This window comes from Xiphias gladius, chromosome 19, assembly GCF_016859285.1.
Source record: "Xiphias gladius isolate SHS-SW01 ecotype Sanya breed wild chromosome 19, ASM1685928v1, whole genome shotgun sequence".
In the NCBI taxonomy this organism is placed as follows: domain Eukaryota; kingdom Metazoa; phylum Chordata; class Actinopteri; order Istiophoriformes; family Xiphiidae; genus Xiphias; species Xiphias gladius.
The window spans coordinates 8,956,765-8,972,107 of record NC_053418.1 but is presented as its reverse complement, the minus strand read 5'-3'; the positions used below and the strand labels follow the sequence as shown (position 1 = coordinate 8,972,107).

The 15,343-nt window shown below is 41.7% G+C and overlaps 1 protein-coding gene across 2 annotated transcripts; it reads left to right on the top strand.

Moving 5' to 3' along the window:
• Positions 1–898: 898 nt before the first annotated feature.
• si:dkey-178e17.3 (somatomedin-B and thrombospondin type-1 domain-containing protein) lies at positions 899–13,961 on the top strand. 2 transcript variants are annotated; one of them, XM_040155970.1, is made up of 5 exons: positions 899–1,392; positions 8,484–8,666; positions 9,178–9,268; positions 11,627–11,785; positions 12,447–13,961. In XM_040155970.1, exons 1-5 carry the CDS (start codon positions 1,149–1,151, stop codon positions 12,550–12,552), a joined length of 783 nt encoding a protein of 260 aa, XP_040011904.1. In that variant the 5' UTR covers positions 899–1,148; the 3' UTR covers positions 12,553–13,961. The 2 variants fall into 2 exon arrangements, with proteins under 2 accessions (XP_040011904.1, XP_040011903.1); XM_040155969.1 differs by having other exon boundaries at positions 8,481–8,666.
• Positions 13,962–15,343: the final 1,382 nt, after the last annotated feature.

Genomic DNA, 15,343 nt, shown 5'->3' with positions numbered 1-15,343 from the left:
GCTTATGCAATACAATGTGAAGCCGTAAATTTACCTTTAATGTAATATTTTGCCACTAAAGCTTTTTCTTCTCTAACAAAAGTAGGGGGTTTGACTATTTTCTCCGCCACTGACAGTAATAGAGGATGTCTTGATGTTCTTTTACAGTAAAGCCCATCTAACTGCCCAGTTTCTCCTCCAGAGCCTCCATTCACTCAGAACCAGTGAAGGGTAAGTAATGTTATTGTTCTCCGGACTGTCTCTCAATAGGGTGGATGCTCTTAGTGCTACGGGATCAGTGGAGACCATTTTGTTGCCGCAGCTCAAAAAAAAGGACCACTTCACTCTCCGAAGTGGCCGCAGACTGAATCTGGTTTTCATCTAAGCTTCTCTTTTATTTACTGATTAACGTTTCATAAAGTGGCTGCGCCGCTGTCCGTGGTGCTGAATTTGATTTTTCTGATTCGGGAGCTAAAACTGATCTGAACGGTTTTAAACACTTTTCCTATGCTGTTTACATATATTGCAATGGAATGTATGCAATGAGATGCACTTGTCTTTTTCGCTTGTGTGTGGCAGTTTTGGGTTCCTTGAAATGTTTGTGGTTCCAGCTTTTGTGCAACGGTGCAGACCACCACAAATGCCTTCGTCAGGGCCTATTTTGTATCTTCTCCCAGTCTATCCCCCCAAAAAACGAACGTCTTCTTGCTTGGCCACGAGTGGTGGTTTCTACACATTTTGGGAGAATAGATTCCGTAATGCAACTTATTTGCTTTTTTTATTCTACATATTGCTCATGCAAGAGAGTGAGAGAGAGTGAGAGAGAGAGAGAGAGAGAGGGAGAGAGGGAGAGAGAGAGAGAGGCTGGTACTGTACGTCTCTCCTAATAACCAACAGTAGCTCTAAGGGGCGGTGTCCGACAGCCGGATAGAGGAGAGCTGGTGCGCACACGGGCTCCACTTTTACCTATCAGTTTTCCGTGTAGGTGTCAGTGCACATGTTACCTCGTTTTCTTCCTAAATAGGACCATGTCGCACTTGGATGTTATATAGAAAATACCACCTGTGTCTTAATAACATAGTTCAGTTTTAAACAGCATCCAAAGTGCAGCATACACCAGCAGGAGTGTGCGTGAGTGTGGAGCGAGTGGACCCAGAGAAGTTTCCGTCATGGGAGCGCATGGATGGATCTCAGCGCGCCTTGTCGTTTGTGGATACTTGGCATTTTTCTGCGGGGAAATGGTTCCACAGGCCGAGGCGGGCTGCAGGGAGAGGGAGAGCCCAAACTGCTGCACCGGCCGGAATAACGAATGTTTTGAGTACACCAAGAGAAAAACTGTGTGCTACTGTGATACCTACTGTCAGAAAACCGGAGACTGCTGCGAGGACTATCAGCGTGTGTGCCAAATATCTGGTGAGTTGCTTGTTTCTGTCGTGGTCACTGAAATCTGAAATCAAATAACTTCAGAAATTGTTGATGCTTTCGAGACTTGAACGTTCACAGCTTGGGGAAAATGAACACCGGCACTGTACGGATTGACGTGCCCCGTCCAGAGACTCCTGTTGTTCATTGTTATCCAGTTTGAGCCAGTGATGGCTGGCATTGAGGTGACACGGAGACAGTGAGACATACTACACATAGCTGTCTCTACGGCACCGATTATGGCTGTTTGTTCTGAGTGACCAGCCAGAGGTGACCATTTGGGGGGGCTTGGAGGGGTATCTCCTGTCTTCGTGGTTGTTGTACGTATGGGTTTTTTTAAGTTTGTAGGGTTGACCCTTGGCCTTCACATCAAAGCTTCAGATTGCAAAACCTGGCCATGAAGTGGTTGGAAAGTGGAGTGGGCGATTATAACAAAGAACAAAGAAACAGAAACTCCACTTTGAATCGTGAAATTAAAGTTAAGTTGTTTACAGAATCCTTAAATGTAAGTCCGGTTTAACCTCTTCCCTCATCATCCCGGCTGCTGCTATATATGGACAAATGAGGGAATGGACACCATGGAAACAGACTGCCAAAGATGGTCAGGGTTACGGTGGAGCTGTGTCTGAGAAGTGACACACAGGAAACACTCTGGCCTGTAACTGAGGCTGCTCTTACAGTATGTTGAAACATCCCAAGTTCACAAGGAGTGATTATTTGTGCGTAGGTGCACTCAGAGTGTGACCCTCATCTTAAGTGCAGAGTAACAAGCACCTGCAGGGACAATTCCGCAAGTAAGAGAGCACTTACAATGCGGCAGTGATCCTTCTATTTAGGCACATTTAGTGTATACATAGTGAGCCTTTGTTTGAGTGCTGTATCTGTGTGGTGATGTGAACAGGCTGCCTCATGCAGACTTGAGTCAGTCACTTAAAAGTGTGTACAAAAGTACTATGATGGAAACAGTAATTTGCTTTATTAGACATCACTGTTTAACTGAGCCATACAAGTGTTTTTCACATTTTCAACAATTTACTTCAATACTTGGATACTTCACGTTACAACTGACCTTATGTAGCATATAGCTTTATCAAATTTACGTTTGAATCCATTTTTAACACTTGAGGATCCCTTAGTTTCAGTTAAAACTCATTAGAATTTCAGTAAAAACAAATCTGTTTGCTGTGCAGATTGTAAAGCCCTTCAATGCAAATTTGCGATTTTGGGTTATATAAATAAAATGTTGCCAACTGCTGGAAAGATTTGTGTGTAATCTAGATTAAATATGACTTCTAGACTGGTAAATGGGCTAAAACATTGAGACTTTTTTTAGTAAAAAATGAACACACTCAGGAAGAAATATTGCAGAATTAAATGTCATTTTGTATTTTTATCCACCAATCAGTCGAAGAGGCATGTAGAGACAGCCTTTATCATCCAGCAGCCAGCTGAGTGGAGTCCAGGTATCACCTTATCCATCCCATGTGTCTGCCAAGCTGAAACTTAACAGAATAAGCACAGGAAAGCACCCCAGGTCAGTGTTGAGTCATCACTGTACTGTTCAACAGCAGCTGGTCTCTCAAAGGTCAGCTAAGGGCTGCCATGTGCATCGGTTCACTCATGTGTCAAACAAGGATTTTTAGCACTGATGGTGCGATGCAGATGTTACAGGTTTGGACAATGTTTTCCAGATGAAATTTGGTTACTGTACGGAATATTTCTCAATCAAGACATGTCTGCTGAATATTCAGGTGTTAAGGTTTATAAACCTTACAATTCAGCGGAGTAGCATTTGTCAGTGAAAAGTACTTTTAGGATGTGTGTGTTTTTTTGTTTTTAAAAAAAAATCATTTCGCAGTCTTTGATGGAGGGAGCCGAATCTGACCATGAAAGTGACCCTGTGTGGACCATTGAGCACTGAGTGAGGCTGGGAAAAACCCCTTAACTTCCTCCCTGTGCAACCTGAGCATCTTTACAGTGTAAACACAGCATTCATCTTGTGGCTTGGCTCCGTTCCATCAAAGCGCCCTGATATTTTCTCACCTACATCACACTCTAAGACTTTATCTGATCCTGATCCTGCAGGTCTGTAACGCATCAAGGGGTCTTGTCTGTGTACTGTCTGTCACAGTCTGTAATTAACTTGTGTCAGCTGTAGCCAAGCAAAGAGCTCGGAGTGGGTGACATCAGAGGAAAGACAGAAAGTCCGGCAGACAGTTGTTACCACTTGGACCTAAACACCTAAGCCTCTGCAGAGTGTGATATTGTTCCCTCCAGAGATGATGTTCAAATTAAGTATTTGGCAGGAGTGCCACGCATTTCTGTACCCATCTTGCTTCCCTCATCATGGTCTGGCAAGGCTCAGTAGACATTTCCTTGGCTTCAAGTCATCATCAGTGGGCTTGCAGATGTTTGACAAGTGCTGTATGTACCACTAACTGGGCTGTTCTTGTGTTTAAAATATCGTAGTTTTTTTTTAATATGGAAAATATGGTGGAGTTTGTGATAACATCCAATTTCAGCAGAGCAGCCCAGCTAAAAACGCTCCTGGATACATTTGAAGCTTGGATTGAATAATGGAGTTGCACAGCAGGGCTGAATTTTAGGTCCACAAAGTTTAGTTTTGAAGTTGAGGAGTTCACATATGTCAAGTTAACACTGTTTATCATCTTTATCATCTAAACCACTTTGCATAATTTAGTAATTGGTTGTCTTCTAGCTATTTGGCTTGATTCTCTGTGGATGTCTTCCAATTTCATGTCATAGCAAAACTATGCACACAATTATACAGATATACAGATACATGGACAAATACATTGTTGAGGAGACAGGCAAGATTCCTATTTGTTTTATATTGACAGAAGCCTCACTACCTCACACTGTATGTATAGTGTTAGAATCCATGTGGGGAGGTGTGTCCTATTGTGGGAGCTCTTTTATATCACATCATTTTCAGTGCTGCTTTACAGTAAGTCTTGAATTGCTAATTCCTCTTCATGGACTCCAGAGATCAAACTGACTCACCGGAGGATGGAAGGGGCAGCTCCTTTCCTCTCCTGCTGCGGAGTCTGGTAAATCTCAATTCAGCAGGAAGACGTATTGGTGCCTCTGCCTCAGACATTGGCTCGTCATTCATCTGTCTGTCCTGTAGGCATTCCTGCTCCTCTTCCTTTCCTCCAGGGCACTGTATGCTGTCAAGTCATGATGTTTGCTTCTATCCACCTACCTTCACTCCCTCTTTTTCTTCCTCGCTTCCCACATGTTCTTTAACCTTAACCTCTATGAGTAGTGAATGTTTTTGCCAAGCTTGACTGAAACAGGACAGCTGTTGAAGACAGCCTACCATCAAGTTTCTCCGGGTAATTACGTACTGCATGTAACATGATAAATGCTCCTGGTTTATCGTGGTAAATGTCATCTTTATTATTCCCTTTAGCATCTGTCTAACTTATGATGCTGATTTGTTATTCTCTGTCTAAAAGGGGGGACATTATGAGTCTGTCCAAAATTTTCATATAATATTTTGTTACCAACAAGTTATCCATTAGATAAAATTCCAACCAAGAAAGGCCGTTTTCTTTGTTCTTCAAGTTGTTTTTATCTAGAACCTGAGGCAGTACAGATATGCAAGCTACCACACTACAGTACCAACTTTTGTTGTTGCTTTCATTTGTCAGATGTTGCCACAACTATGTGTATTACTCGGAAATGAAGTTCACTTTGCCTTTGAATGAGGTCTTTGAGGTATGAAGGTGAGTCTTCCACTGACAAGAGCATATTTTCTGTTTAATTTCTTTTTTTTACCCTTGTGTTTTATTGTTGCTAAGTGGAGTCAGTATTCATAATTGATATATTGAGTTTGTGTATCATGTCTTTAGTTATAATTCTCAAGCTACAATAAATTGCTGGGGGGCCATGCAATGCAAACACTTCTTAGGCCCTGCTATTTTAACAGAAAATCTGTCTCAGCTGTGTTTGTAATGAATCATTTTAATTAGTTGGTTTGTTTGGCTCTTCCTTTCAAGGTGTCTACAGGAAACATTTATATTTTAACCTGTTATTAGAGCTCAGTCCCGTGTCCTTCACTCCTATTAACAGGCTTATGGTTCTCCCTTGTGTTGCCAAACATTATAAGGCTTGTCTGATGGGACGGAGGCCCAGATCTCTACATGGGAGGGAGGGTGACTGTGGAGGTTTTGAGATGCAGTGGTCCTCCAGAGCAGCTGGACATCTGGGTCCCATCAGAGAGGAGATGGGGGGGTAGATGGAAGGGTAGGGAAAGTGAACAGGAGGACGAAAAAAAGGAGACAGATGGAGGAGAAAGAACAAGGGAGAGTATGGAACAAAGCAATAAACAGAGAAGATAAAGCAAATTGGGCGGGGAGGGATGATAATCAGATCTTTTGCTATGAAACCCTAAAAGGGAAGCGGAATTCAGGGAGATAGAAAGAAAAAGCAAAGGAATGCCAATCTGAAAAGCTAGATTATCTCACTGTAACAAGTGTGGCTCGAGATGGGCTGACAAGTCGGGAGATAGAAGTGTGGATGTTGGACACACGTTCAGTGCTGTGTTTCAGTTGGTGGTGTTTGTCTGAAGCCCTGCCAGCTGCCAGGAAAATTTGCCTTACTCCCACAATATCTGTCCAAGCAAACTCATATTAACCTCAACTGTTTTATTTAAAAATAGCCCCATTTTTAAACATTTCAGACACAGTGTAAAGCATCTTCTCTATAACCATCATGCTCTATACCCTCTAAAAACTTGGTTTCAAATGTTAAATTCTGAATGACGCACAGAAATTACCCCCACCCCCGTTTCACTTTAACAATAACCTTGTGCTCCAACAGATAACAGAATACACATCTTAAATGTCTCAGTTAAGATAAAACTTTTTAAAATACTAAATAAATATCAGCTCATTGAAAAAACTAAAGCTTAACATGCTGACAACGAGTACCATTTGTTTCCCTCATTGGGGTCAGAGGTCAGAGGTGGTGGCGTACTTTCCAACTGGGGACTTTCTCGTCAACAATGGAAATGAGGGACAACAGTGGCTGTAAGCCCTGTGGGTCAGGCTGTGTCAGACTGTCAGCGGGGTTATCACATGGGTGGTGGGACTGTCGCACTGGTGGTACCAGAAACAGAGCTGTGGCCCACCACAGTTTGGTAATTAACTTCTGACCTCTGGTGGCTCGAGGGCCAACAGGCGGAGACTTCCAGACAGGGCCTTAGTCCCTTTGTGTGTATGTGGGTGTCAATCAGAGGAATTGTAGCCCTGTTTCCATTTGGGTGCGAGAACTCGTCGACCCTGTAGGTTTCATTGCGCACCCTCAACAGCCTTCTTCACCCTTCTTCTTTGCTTGGTTGTGTTTTTTCCCACTGTGAGAACGAAAAAACACGAAAAATAGAAACTTCTCCTGTGAACGTCAGAGGATGTAGAAGAGGGAAGGAAAGGCGAGGAGACAGGAGTAAGGATAAGAAGAGGAGGAGGAGGCAAGAGGAGGAAGTTGATATGGTTGTGGTGTCTGATTCGATCACGCCCTTCAGTATTCTTTCAAGAAACTTCATGTCACTCTACACAGAGAAATGTGTATGTCTGTGTATGTGTTTTAGGGTGATGACTGAGGATGGAACATGCCCAAATGGGTGGGTCTATCTGACAGAAATTGTTTTCGATGTGTGCGTATGCGTGTGTGTGTGTGTGTGTGTGTGTGTGTGTGTGTGGTGATCTGGGAAAGGCGAGTGTCAGGTGGGCAGCACTAATGTGCAGGAATGCAGAGATTCCACAGTGGCTTTGTGGTTCGGCTGTGTCACTGAGACAGCCAGCCCCCCTCCGAAACCCTAACAGGACCATGGGAATGAACCGAAGAGGCGGCGCCTTGAAAGCTCTCTCTCTCTCTCCCCTTTTCTCCTGTTCACACACACATACTTATTCACTTGCCGCATTGTACTATGGGGTGAGTTTGATTATAAAGACAGTGAGCTAGATTAGATAGCGAGGGAGGATTAGATTCAGTTATGGTATATTTGTCCTCTCCCTCCCTATAATTTCACAAAGGACATCTCAGAGCTTTAAGCTGTGTGCACCTGCTTCCATTGTATTAAACTTTTATTGTCTACAGTGACAAAAATACGAAGTTCCACACTACTAATATCAGACCTCATGAACAACAGTCTTGTGCTGTAAATGTATATGTTTGCATTATTAATTGGTATGTGAGCATTTGGGTGCCTCTCCCCTTCTTTGTTTATGTTTTTATGAAGGGTGCACTTCCTCCCTAAAACAAGGCTGTTAAATGTCTGCAGCTATTAAATCTCTGTGTTGGACAAGGCTTGATTACCGCTGGAGACTCCCGGCTTTGATCAGAGCAGCCATCTAACTAATACAGCTTCCTCTTAGCCTGATGTAATTGCCATGTAATGCCCACTGAACGGGAAGCCTGATTGCTGCTGCTGCCATGTTTATGTGTTGGGTTGCATTTGTGTGTGTTTGTTCGAGCGTGGGGCAGAGGGAAACCAGAAAGAACAGGATGCAAAATTAGACCCTTATTTAAATGGCCCCCCCACACATATGACCTGGGTCGCAGACTTCCTGAGTCTGGGGTTTGGCTGATCTTACATTTGTAGATGGTAATGACCCAGTCAATCTTTTGCCACCCACCTACCTGAGTAATGCTCAGTGCAATGTTATGCAAGTCTATATCTGGGTGTGTTGCAGCTCACAGTTCAGTCATGTAGTAAGACATGGCAGAACAGATTAGGGGAAAATTTATCTGGGATAAAGGTGAATTCATTCTTCAGAATTAGACATCAAGATTACACAGCTTGAAAGAGCTTGTCAGAGTCTAATAAAAATATTTTATTGAAAACCCCACATGTACTACTTTATCTTCACTGAAAAAACCTAAACAACCTAAACCTAAAACAACTAGAAGAGGGTTCAGATGATCTGTTGTGAATTGTGAATTTTTCACATTTTGATTTCACGTTTTTTTTTACTCTTTTTTGATCTTTATGTGTTTCTACTGCAGTTGATCAAAGACCCTCAGCTGATCTCTGTATTTTCCTGCTTCCCTAGCAGCCATTGACTGTGTGGTGGGATCATGGGGTCCCTGGTCATCATGCACATCTCCATGTGGTGTTGGCAGCACGGAAAGGAGTCGCCAAGTATATGTTCCCCCTAGAAACGGAGGCACGCCCTGTCCAGACCTCAAACAGCGTCGAGGATGCTTTGGAAACAATGCTGTATGCAGCACTGCCAAAGGTGAGAATGTGACCTTTTCCATGTACCCCTGTATACGTGCATTTATGCATGCATGGACTCCTGCTCTGAACTCTGTTACATATTAATTTGGTATTTTAGTATTCTCTTGAATGCCATAGTTTTACTGTGAGCAACACATTTGCACAACTGTTCTGAAGCCTTATCTCCATCTGCACTATTTCAAACTCCTCAGTTATGCTCTTTACTGTTGAAGCACAACTTACCGCCATGTGCTGCCAACTCACCGCTATGACTGAATCATAGCGATAATAAAACACCAGAACACAGATAAGCACTCTTCCAAGAAAAGATTTCAAAAGAAATCTGAGTACCACTTCACACCAGTTTGAGTCATTCGATTCATTGAATCATTTTGAGTCATACAAAGGGAATGAGCTGCTACTTCCAATGACTTTACAGTAATTTGAAGAGATGCTCTTCAGTAGACTTATCTGATATTATTGTTGCTTTTTTTCATTTCTACCTTCCAATCCCCACACCTGACTTTCAGAGGTGGCGAAGATCCTGCCGGATTCTTTCAAGAGGAACTTCAAGGACCCATGGAGACGACCACACATGGTGATGAAGGAGGAGAAGGCCAGGTAAGGCCTCTATTATCAGACTGCAGACAAACACACAGGACTGGTAACTACTGACCCAGCCAGCCCACTTTGATTTCCTTTGTAGAACTGGCTTTCTTGTGCAATCAGTGCAGAGAGGGAGTAATTACAACTGAGCTGTGTGAAGTGTTGAATGACCATGTGTCCGGTACTGTACTGAGTCAGAGATTTTGTGGAGACAAAAAAAATACTATCCATGCATTTTGTGTGAAATTTTAAAGCTCAATACTTCAAAAGCATATTTGATTTGGATCTTTAAAAACACAACTTGTACTCATGGCTGTAATTCCAACTAACAAGATGCTCTGTTTTCTTGCCAGCAATTATTATATATAAGAAAACTTTCAGATGTCGGAAAATGATTCTGGCATGAACCTCTTTAATTCCAGCTCCAAGCTCCAAGTCTGCTTGGAGCTCTATCAGCTTCTCTGATAGAGCTGGATTTTACTCTAGGTTCATATCAGTTTTTCCTTAGTTTTTACGTAGTTTCAAAGGTCACATTAAGATCAACTTTGTGCTCCAGAAGATTAGAGAATACCAAGGCCAAGGTTGCCATAGCATGCAGAGCCTTGAAATTACTTTGACTGTGTTACATCAACACTGTCACTGAATATTTGCATCATGAGCTGACCTTTACTGATGAGGCACCCATAATCCATGTAAAAGGTAAACTCCTCCTTGATAGATCGTATCTTTGATCTGAGCCTATTTGTAGATGTTCTCAGGGATGGAAAAATTGGATACCAAGGAATAAAATCATGGCTGGGCAGCCCACAGCCTTCCACAGTGATTAAAATGGACATTGGATACCTTTGTTTTGACTGAAACACAAAGCATCAGGGGATTGGACGCACATTACTCATAAATGTGGAAAATTCAGCACGGATGATACAGAGTTAGGGTTTCACAGAGACATCTGGTGCATTGATAGGTCCCTAGTGTTGAAATGGAAATTGACCCAGGAAATGAGGTTAAAATGATATGAAATTATGATTGTAGTTGTATTTGGATCTCTAGTTATCTCTGTGAAATTATCTGAAGGAGTAATATTTCAAAGAGAAATTTATGGATGCTATCCTGCAGTTCTTATTTTGCTTGTAGAGACTTAACACAGGCCTGTCTTAATTCCTGAAAGACATTAGATCTGTCATGCATTAAGACATTAAGATATTTGTTTTTATAGGACAGCATTTTAGTGGTATGATCAAGGATTTGCAGCATTCATTGGTAGGTTTTGCAGCAAGTTGAAGCCTAATTAAGGGAGGAAAAAAATAAGGAAATCCCCCTTCAGCAATTTTGTCTGTACATACTGTTTATGTGTGTAGAACTTCATAACACTTGTTATTTATGCATAATGTAAAGATTATCCCAAATGCCTGTGCTAATGAAAATTTCTAGTACTTTTATCATCACTTTGTTCTACCCTGTCCATCTTGCTTATTCACTCCTTTTTATTCACATTTACTTGTTTACCTTTTAGCAAAGCCCTCTTCAAAACGCAAGCTTAAAAACTCCAAATCAGACGTAAATAATGATATGGCATGATCTTTAAAAAAATAAAAAATAAAAAAATACAATGTTACTGGCGGACAATGTCTTTAGGAATCATTCTGAGGGGGAAAAAAACGGAGCTTCATGTTTTCTTTAACAAACCAGCCCACTGGGGTTGGTGTTTTGTAACAGCTGGCTGAATCACAGACAAAATAAATATTGAAGGAGGTTAAAGTTCCTGCCAGAGAACATAGTGATCAGAAAGACAAGACTTTATTGTTGTTTCCAGTGTACAGACTGAGCTGTGTTGATATTAGGATACAGCAGGTGACCGTGACACGGCTGGATCACCCACAAATGGAACAAATCCCATATCAGAAAATTTGATTTGTCTTTTGTCTGGTTATAGTCTTAATCAGCTAGCTGGGTTGGAAAACCACTTGGCTTTTATCAGTCAAGCCAAGCTGGATTGCTTTAAGGGCAGGGAAGAAGGTGGAGGCTTTTGTTGGAGTGTTAGAACTTGGCCTTTGTCTCTGTCTCTGTTTCTTCATCTGGACATTTTGTTTTTGATGTTGGAGAGGCATATGTAAGGGAATGATTAAAAAGAGTCCAAAGATCCAAAAACAAAATACTAGATGCCAAGCTCTTGGCTACAGAGCTGTGTGAGCAGCACACTGTTTAATTCTCACAGGGTTAAGTTTATGGTTTTTGAACCCAAAAATGTGTGATTTGACTTTTTTGACCTCTGCATTTCTGCCAGATTTAAGAATCAAACATATGTAAAATCGAGTTAATTCTTTTTGTTACTTTTCCTTTCTCTCCTTGCCTCTCCTCTCCCTGTGCTTGCAGTTACTGTGTGTACCTGCGGGTGAAACAGGCCAGTGCAGCATGTAAACTCAAACTGTGGAGCGCTCAGCTGGTCAGAGAGAGGCTGGTCTGTGCAGAGTGTCAGAGTGATGCTATGTCAAAGTCAGACCGCTGTGGAGGGGACGGTCTAAAGAACACCAGGTAAACCGAACAGCCAAAAGAAACTAAAGATATGTTCATCCATTACACTCCTGACAGTTCTAAGGTTAGGTTAGAACTGTGTGGCTTTTAACATACAGTAGCTTAGCTGCAGGCTGGCTGGAAAAAAACAGAGAGGGACAGAGAATTAAAAATGTATATCCCTTTATTCATAGCTACTAAGTGAAAGAGCACCTAGGCACCAAAAGGAACCAATGAATATATGTTTTATGTCTCTGCATGCAGTTTAAGGTACAATATTCTCAATTGGCATAGTGACATTGTTTCTGAAAGAAGCGAAAACACCTTCCTCAACACAGGTCCTGTAAGGTGTAAACTGGAAGTGGAATCAAAGTTTTAATGAATTATTTTTTGGTTGTTGTGCAATTATTTGCAAATTTGTAATTTAAATATTTGCAAATATGTAAATTACATCATAAATGGAATCTAAGTATATGATGTAAATTACATCATAAATCGAAATTTGGGCATCAATCTGTGAAGTCTCATTGTTTCTCAAAAAGAAAAACTTATGCCATCAGAATAATTTGAAACATGCTATAATCACATGTGATTCTCTCAAATGAAGAATGGAAAATATTTTTGAAATACATTTCCTGTATTGTACTAGTTACATGCCTGATTACAGTCGTTTTATTTCCAGAACGTTCTGGGCAGCAGCTTCAGTCCCGGGCTGTCATGGTTCCTGGGTACGAGAGTCATCGTCTGAGGGCTGCCGCTGTCCTCCCTACTCTGTGCTTTTTGTGTGAGCCGACATGCAAACCCCTGACATCCGTATGCAGGGACAAGATTTCCCTCAGCACCTCCTGCTAACTGTGGAGAGCCCTGCCAGCCAAGCCAGACCCTTCCGATCCAGATTACTGGATGGGTAACTCAAGGAGATCAGCAGCATCCTGCCACTTTTTCCTTTCACCTCATACTCTGTACTGTATACACTATTACTAAGCACACAGAAATTCTTCCATTTAACTTCAGATTATACAGCCACGTTATGTACTTTTTCTCCTCCAAAGCACAGCAACATCTATATACCTTTTTACCTCTGAATCTTTGCTATCTACCTCCATCAATGCAAGTGCATTTGTTGATGCATAATGTATAAATATATAAATATATTATTTTGCTTTATACATTTTCTACTTTTGATTGTTTATGTGTAATGTATATGTGTCTATATAGCTACACTTATTTGTATCCAACAGTTTAAACACCAAACAGAAGTTGCTGCACCCAGTTTAAGCCCCAATCCAAAAGGGTCCTAAATCACCTGCAGGCTAGAGATGCTGAAACTGGTTCATCCAAATTGTATCCCTTGCTAGAATCCTTGAGTCAATATATCTGTATTTTACAGTTTTGTCCCTATCATTATTTCTTTTCAACAACACATTTATACCAGCAAGTCAAGGTGAATATCAGGTATTGATTCTCAGGTGCTTAGATTTGTGTCACTGTCTCCCATCAAGCTTCCTCTTTCATGTCTGCCTCTTCATATGGTAAGTCGCTGATGTTTTTAGTGGTTTAAAGTGACTCATAGCTGAGATCAGTCCCATCTGTTTAGACCTAATATTGTTGGAGAGGAAAAAGAGCCATTCAAGAGAATTTCACTGTGGTTTTCTCTGTCCTCTGTGCCCAAGGCGGAAAGGAATTGCTTCGTAACCATGTTTTCTCTGACTCCCTGCCTTGCTCAGAAATCCTATTATTTTCACAAGGGAGTTTATTCCATCAAGGTATCATCCAATATAACTATCACATATGGCCATGTTACTCCCATTTTATTGAAGAACAGAAAATCTCCTCCCAGCGCACCCCACAGCTCCTTGACCTGCACTTCTTTTTCTTCCCTACTCTTGTTGTCTCTACTGACTTGGTGTTTTCTTTCAAAGAAACTGTAGATACGCAGCGCTACCTTCTTGACTTAAAAAGCAGGAGCCAGTCAACTAGCTCTGTATGCCTTCCCACATCTCTTGTACTGCTGATTTAAGATGAGGACACGTGTAGTGCCAGTAAAGGGCTTGTCTTTCTGGAAAGCTGTGACTTTCTCTCTCTCTCCCATGTCTGTGTCTGTGTTTGTGTGTTTATTTATTATAAAACAAGTGATGATTTTATTAGAGCAGCACAGCATACTCTGTACACTGTCCATTAGTGAAAATAAACAACTATACCGTCATTTCTCCCCCCTCTTGTCATATTTTTGTGATGTGGGTATTTCATTGCATCACTGCATTCAGATTAAGCAATAAAAGACCAAGCATTTCTGACTTCTCCCCTCTGCAATTACTACTGTGAGCACGGCACTGCTAAGTATATCCCTCAGTTTGACCAGTGTTTACATGCAGCAGCTCACAGTTAAAAGGAGAACATACGTAACTTAATGCAAACATGTGCCCATCAACATATTTTTGTTGCATTCTTGACATTTTTACCTGTGGTATAAATGGAATGACGACAAGCAAAATGACAGCTAATGTGTATAATCATGTTCTTGAGCTACATTCTCCGGCAATTTGGTAATTTGGGGTTTGTTTTTGTGATGTAACGGCCAGAGATGATCCGTTGACAGACTAAACAAGAAGCCTGAGACACTGGACAGCTTACATCATGTGTAAGTACACCTTTTACTGGTATTTGTTTTGGACAGAGAAACCACCAAAAAAGCCCAATTTGAGACCCAGCTTGCCTGCTCCATTATGTGATATATGTACTAGTTAGTTGAACGTGGAGGAGGGGATGTTACTCTCTATGTTTATAAAACTATTGCTTCTTGTCCTTGCAGAAAGATTTCTACTCATTTGCCAATCACATGTCACACAAACAATACCAATCAAGCCACAATGTCAGAGCCAGACCCTTCTTTATACGGCCACTGATAGTTACATTTTATTTTTCTAAGTTTTTTTTTTTCTGCACAGTAAAGTAGGGGTGTAACCAGGAGTGTAAAGCAGCTCAGCAAAGGAAGGGTGAGGTAAAGCAACATTAAGGACGTCTTTTAAGTTTGAAACATTACATAGGGCACTTGTTCAGGCCTTAAGTTGGGAAAATGTTAAAGTACACTCATTGTCTTCATAAATGAAGTGCATTTTTGTCTGAAAGTGGAAAATGAAAAGAGAAAAGTGCCAAACACTTGACCACTGTGTACTCAGGGGTACACTACTCATCTCACTGATAACAAGCACATGAGAAATGGCATGGTAAAAAGTGAGATGACCAAGCTCTAACGAATCAAGACTTTCCAAATTGGTCCTTGGAGAGGGACTCATACTCCCGGCTACGTTCATGTTTTTCATCTTGGAGGCACTTGAACTTCACCTCCTCCATTAATCTCTCTTGCCGCCCTCCCCTCTTTCTCTGCCCTCCTCCCTCCCTCCCTCCTCCCTCTCCCCACCTCCCTACCAAACTCCCCTCCGTCAGCACAACTCTTTATTTTCTCTTACTACAACAGTGGCAATAGAGTGCTGTCAGCCTGACAGTCCATCCTCTCTGAAGCAGGCTTTACCCCCCTGGCTGCCCTGCCTCTGCTGCTAACCCGCTTTCCAAAGGGCA